This window comes from Ochotona curzoniae, unplaced genomic scaffold, assembly GCF_017591425.1.
Source record: "Ochotona curzoniae isolate NIBS_2020 unplaced genomic scaffold, NIBS_Ocur_1.0 contig_1014, whole genome shotgun sequence".
NCBI lineage: Eukaryota > Metazoa > Chordata > Mammalia > Lagomorpha > Ochotonidae > Ochotona > Ochotona curzoniae.
In genome coordinates this window covers 13,527,408-13,532,676 of record NW_024464920.1, presented here as the reverse complement: position 1 = coordinate 13,532,676, position 5,269 = coordinate 13,527,408, and the positions used below count along the sequence as shown (strand labels likewise).

General features: G+C 48.4%; 1 protein-coding gene across 1 annotated transcript; it reads right to left on the bottom strand.

Moving 5' to 3' along the window:
- Nucleotides 1–823: 823 nt before the first annotated feature.
- On the bottom strand, nt 824–2,161 carry CCER1 (coiled-coil glutamate rich protein 1). The gene has a single exon (XM_040978095.1). The coding sequence runs from the start codon at nt 2,159–2,161 to the stop codon at nt 974–976; it is 1,188 nt and encodes a 395-aa protein (XP_040834029.1). The 3' UTR covers nt 824–973.
- Between the last annotated feature and the right edge of the window lie 3,108 nt (nt 2,162–5,269).

Here is a 5,269-nt window from a genome sequence, read left to right as displayed (position 1 = left end):
GTCTTTCAGTTGTTTAGACAGCATCAGGAGCTAGTTTCCTACCGACTGACATTTACACATCTTTGTTTCATTCTCATTTTAAAGGGAAGACAAACTGGGGAATGTTTCCCAAAGGAGAGTAATGCTTTTGTAAAAATCCATTCTGTAAAAATGATTTCCATGATTCCTCTGAACTCATGGCGAAGAATATATCTGGGGACAAGGGTGCAAAACCTCCACCATGTTCCACTGTTTGCAGTTACCTTGGATCTTAACTAGCTGTGCAAGTTGACTTCTGACCATGGGGAGTCCTCTCCGAGCATGGACTATGGATTCTTGAGGCCATGGCAGATAGCCAGTCCCACAGAAGCACCCTCATGATCTTCTGCGGAAGATCCACAGCACTGGGGGACAAGGAATACATGGGAGTGATGCCACAAGGGTGTCCGACGGGGTTAGCAAAGCACAACCCGCAAAAATACACTTTGAACGTAGTGAATCCAAGGAAAAATATTTTAGAAAAATAGCTTGCAAATGGCTTCACTTCACCTTAAGAGCACTATTAAGAGAGTTAATAGCTGGGATATATGCTTCTGAAACATGCAACAGTCAAAGCATTGGATTCCAAACTCCTCAGACAAGTGATGCAAACTTGTTACCAAAAAAAAAAAAAAAAACTTTTCAACATAGCCAGAGTTTAAAAAAAAAAAGCCAAAGGGAAAATCTCAAATGAACATATTAAAACTGATGTAATAAAATACCTGGCTTTTAATTATTTCCAGTAAAATTATATCTGAAAGCTCTCCAACTCCTACCCATAGTCATACACAAACACGTCAATATTTAAACTTTTTTTTTTAATGGCCAAAGCAGGGGTTTACATATGTATTTTTTTTTTTCACAGTGCTCACTTTTTCATCAATTTTTAGTAAGTTGTTATTCTACTTTAGCCTCGAATTGGTTCCATCCCGTTCCTCAACCCCTTTGCTGATGTCTAGCAGTTAATGTCCGGTACCATGAACAGAGCTTCCTGTGGCAACTGGGGATATAGCTGCTCCGGGCTGAAATAACTATAGTTTATCAAGTTCTCGTTCTCTTCTTCAGCCCCAACTAGGATTGATAAAGGCATTTCTAGAGACAAGGGAGTTTCTTCCTCTCTAGGCACAACCTCCGGCCACCCTAGCCCCACCTTTTCGGCATCCTCCTCCCCCTCTTCCTTCGTCTCCTCCACATAATCAGCCTCTTGGACCACCTGCTCCTCTTCATCCTCCTCCACCTCCTGCCTCTCCTGGTCCTCTTCATCCTCTGCCTCTTCCTCCACTTCATCTTCCTCCTCCTCCTCCTCGCTCTCCTCTTTTACATCATACACCACCTTGTCATACTCCTCTTCATTTTTCTCTTTCGCTTCCTCCACCTGCTGCGGGATTAGAGATTGGTTTTCCTCCGCGGGGGCGGGACTGAGAAGCAGAGGATCACGCGCAAAGCCCCACAGGTTTTGCGAGTCTTCCTCACTGCCGCTGAAGGACATTAGGTTTTCAGAGGCGCCCTCCAGGGTGGCCTGGCCTTCGGCTTGGGCCTGCTGCTGGCGCTCCAGCTGCTCTTGCTGCCGCATGTCTTCGTAGATCTGGTTCATGATGAACTGGGTCGTGTTGGGTGGCGCTTGCATGCCGGGTACACGCCAACGGCGCGGGCGCAGATTTGCAGGGCGAAGCAGCTTGTTGTCAGTGGGCCGGTTCCGTTGGAAGGAGCGGCCAGATTGGCGGCGCAGCCCGTGGCTCCTGCGGCCCCAGCGTTTCTTCCTGCCAGGGGGTCCCATCCACTCCGGATTCCAGGGCCCGAACCAGCAGGCACAGCAGCAGAGGCAGAGTGGGGGCAGTGTGCACACCCGAATCATTTGCACCTGTCTCCGGGGCTTGGGAACTGCGGCCAGATGGGGATGCCAGGGACCTCCCCAGGGCCCCCAGTGGCAGTCCATGGCCCAAGAGGGCATTCGGGGCGGTTGGAACCAAGAGCCCCGACCATAATGGTTTTTGGGCTGTCTCCTAGGGGGTTCATGCTTGTCCTTGGGACCATAGCGCTGTCGCCGTTTGTGCACAGGGTCACCTCTGCGCCTTCGAGGGCAGGGTACAGAGGCAGAAGAGGCCCAACCGTAGCTGTCGCCCAGGTTAGGAGGGTCCTCCATGTTGTCGAGGGCCTGGGTCCTAGATCAGCAAACAGGTGGTGTCCTGAAGTTAAGCCAGATGAGACAGTCCGGAGAACCTCCTTGGTCTGCGTTGGCGGCACGGCACCAGGTACCTGCTTTGGGGAGCCTCGCCTTCTCTGCAGGACTTTCCCTCTCTCTCTCTGCCCTGTCCTCTGTGAGCTCGCTTTTCCGCAGTGATCTCTCTTGTCGTTCGCACCGCAGTTGTCTTGCCCAGGTCGATTGGGTGGGGTCTAAGGCTGGGTCACTTTTGTGGGGGTAGGGAGGGAAGGAAGATATTGGTTGGCGACACGCAAACAGACCCCGCTCCCGGGTCCCACAGACACCCGCCTCAGCAGAGGACCGGGGTGGGGACGGGGGAGGCAGGAGTTGCGCTACCTTGTGGCTCCCTCTCAACCCAGGTGCTTCCCCGTAGCCGTCCTGGCCGGACTGAGGCAGCACTGGCAGCTGCGGCCTTTAAATACCGGCCGACGGGCTCACGTGCCCGCCGCGTCCTTGGTTGCCCAGGGGATGGCCAATCAGCATTGAGATCGTTCTCCCTGGGCGTGGAGGCCTGTTCCGGCCAGAACGAGGTCTCACGTGAGGGTTCGCTGGGGGCTTGTGACGAAGGTTTTGAGGGGTTGAAGCAGAGGGGCCCAGGTGGGGTTTGTCAAGTGTTTGAGGCAGTTGCTCAGAACCTTCTTTGGCGAGCTGGGCTTTAGGTGTTGCTGACTTGTGCAAAAGGATTTGTATACCCTAAAGGCTGTATTCTGCCTCTTTGGAAGGCCCAGTAGGTTAAGGAAAATCTGCCATGGCCAGAAAACTGGACCCTATCACTTATTCTAGGGCCAGTGTCCACAACGATGAGCCCTGGGAGTCCGGCTTCCTCGTGCATGAAGCCACCACTGGCGCTGATGACGTGTACTTACTAACGCACTGTGAGGCTCACAGCACCCACTGCCTGGCTCTGTAGGCTGTTACCATCTTCCTCCCAATAGCTAAGTGAGGAGTTAGCTTTCCAAGGTGGTGGGATCGATGCCTTTGAGGGACAGTACTACCAACTCACTTCTAATAGTGTTCATGGGTCAAGCAAATGATACACATATGGGAAAGTCTGCTTTGCTCGTTGTAACAGACTACGCATCTTTCCGCTGTTTGACACACGTTTATTACCTGCAAGAATCCTGTGAACTTTTTTCTTTGAGAATAGTGCAATCATGTCACTAACTTTTGTCCCTTGACTCCATACAGCACATGCATCAAAAGATTGAAGTGTCATGGTTGAACACAATGGGGCTTGATTGTGGTAAATGTGATTCCATTTCAACTCAGCATCCACGCCAGGTCCTTGATCCACAGCATTAACACCGCACTTACCCCATGGAGTTGTGTTAAGGGTTAAGCAAGACATTTCACTTATTGCAAATCCCCATAAAGATTCAGTAACTGACCGTCACCATTCTAGCATTTACCTGTTTTTAAGAGGATGTGAACTCCACCAGCCCTGAACATGATGCCAAATAAGCATTGCTAACTTAATAGCCTTGTCTTACCGTATCAATGAAGGGCTACCAGGCTTAAACCTGAAAAAAAAAATCCTTGAATAGTTCCCTGTATTACTTTCCTGTGGTGAGTGGAACTGTGTGAAATGAAACACTACCCACTGGGAACCACTGTTTCTGACTAGCCTGTGTGAAAGATGGGAAAGGCAAAATGTGCAAAAGCCCTGACACTTGCAAAGATTGTTAGGCACCAGGGACAGCTGGAGTGCATGGGTCGGAACCCCAACCGTTGCCGAAGGACGTGTGGATTCCACAGGCTTCATTTAGAGTCGTTTGTTGTGTGAGCTCGCAAAGGAAGTCTACCTGACTCAGAATCCACCATGCTGTCCGTGAAAGCCTTCTGACAAGGTGTGCACCATCCCCTGCTGCTTAGCTCCAAATGGACAGGTGGTCATCCCAGCTTCGTTTCCTCTGGACGTGCATGTTTTATGTGACAGCGGCCTTCTTTTGAGAGCTTTAGGGATCGAGCTTGTTGATGCAACAGAATCCCGAGTAGATTCTTTTTGCTTAAGAAAGGATTGATTCATCTTATAGATGATAAGGAATAGCATATTGTTTTTCAAAATAAAGTTGTCTTTGTACACCTTTCCTACAGTAATAAGTATGTGTTTAATATAAAGTCTTTTTTCCAAAAGTCAATTTGGTAGTCTTAAGAGAAGCAGCAATTTTATGATTTGTGATATCAGGTTGGAATAATGTTAAAAATATTTTAGATTTGTCAACAGAACATGTTAAATCTAAAAGAAAATGAGTTAAGAAATGTTAAGACCTTTTTTGTTTGTGTGTTTGTTTAAATTTGGTGAACAAAGAAACAGAACAGCAGAGAGGATTCCCATCTGCTAGCTCAGGTTCCAAAGGGCCCATGGTTAGGGTTGAGCCAGGCCTGAAGTGGAATCTGGAACATACTCTCGGTCTCCCACGTGAGTGGCAGGGACTGAAATGCTTGAACTCCCATCTGTTGCCTGCAGGAGTGCGCATTAGAAGGAAGGGAAGAATGGGATGCAAAGGCAGAACCTCAATCCAGCCACTCTTACATGCATTGTGACAGATTAGGGCAAACAGCCACTACCAAAGACATATTTTTAAGAAACTATTCACTGTAACTTTGTTTTCTTTGAAAAGTAGAGTTACTGAGAGAGGGAAACAGAGAGAGATATCTTCTAGCTGCTGGTCCATTACCCAAATGGCCATAATCACTGGAGCTGGGTCAGGATAAAACCAGGAACCTGGAGTTTCTTCCATGTCTCTCACAGGGGACCTGCCACTTGGGCCATTCCCTACTACTTTCCCAGCACACCTGCAGGTTGTCATATCGGAATGGAGTAGCTGGGATTGAACCAGTGCCCATACAGGATGTGATGTTGCAGGTGGACGCTTTAATTTGCTGTGCCATGGAGCTGGCCCAAATACATTTTTATCAACTTATATTCTTTAAATATAACACACTGAAATAGGAAATATTCTAATTTGATATTGAAATGAAGCACATTTATTGGGTTGCACTACCTTTTATTAGTCTTCTGTGGCTGCATAGCATATTAAATAACTT

Excerpts from the sequence above, each read along its gene's own strand:
- CCER1 (XM_040978095.1), bottom strand. The coding sequence starts at position 2,161 with ATGGAGGACCCTCCTAACCTGGGCGACAGCTACGGTTGGGCCTCTTCT.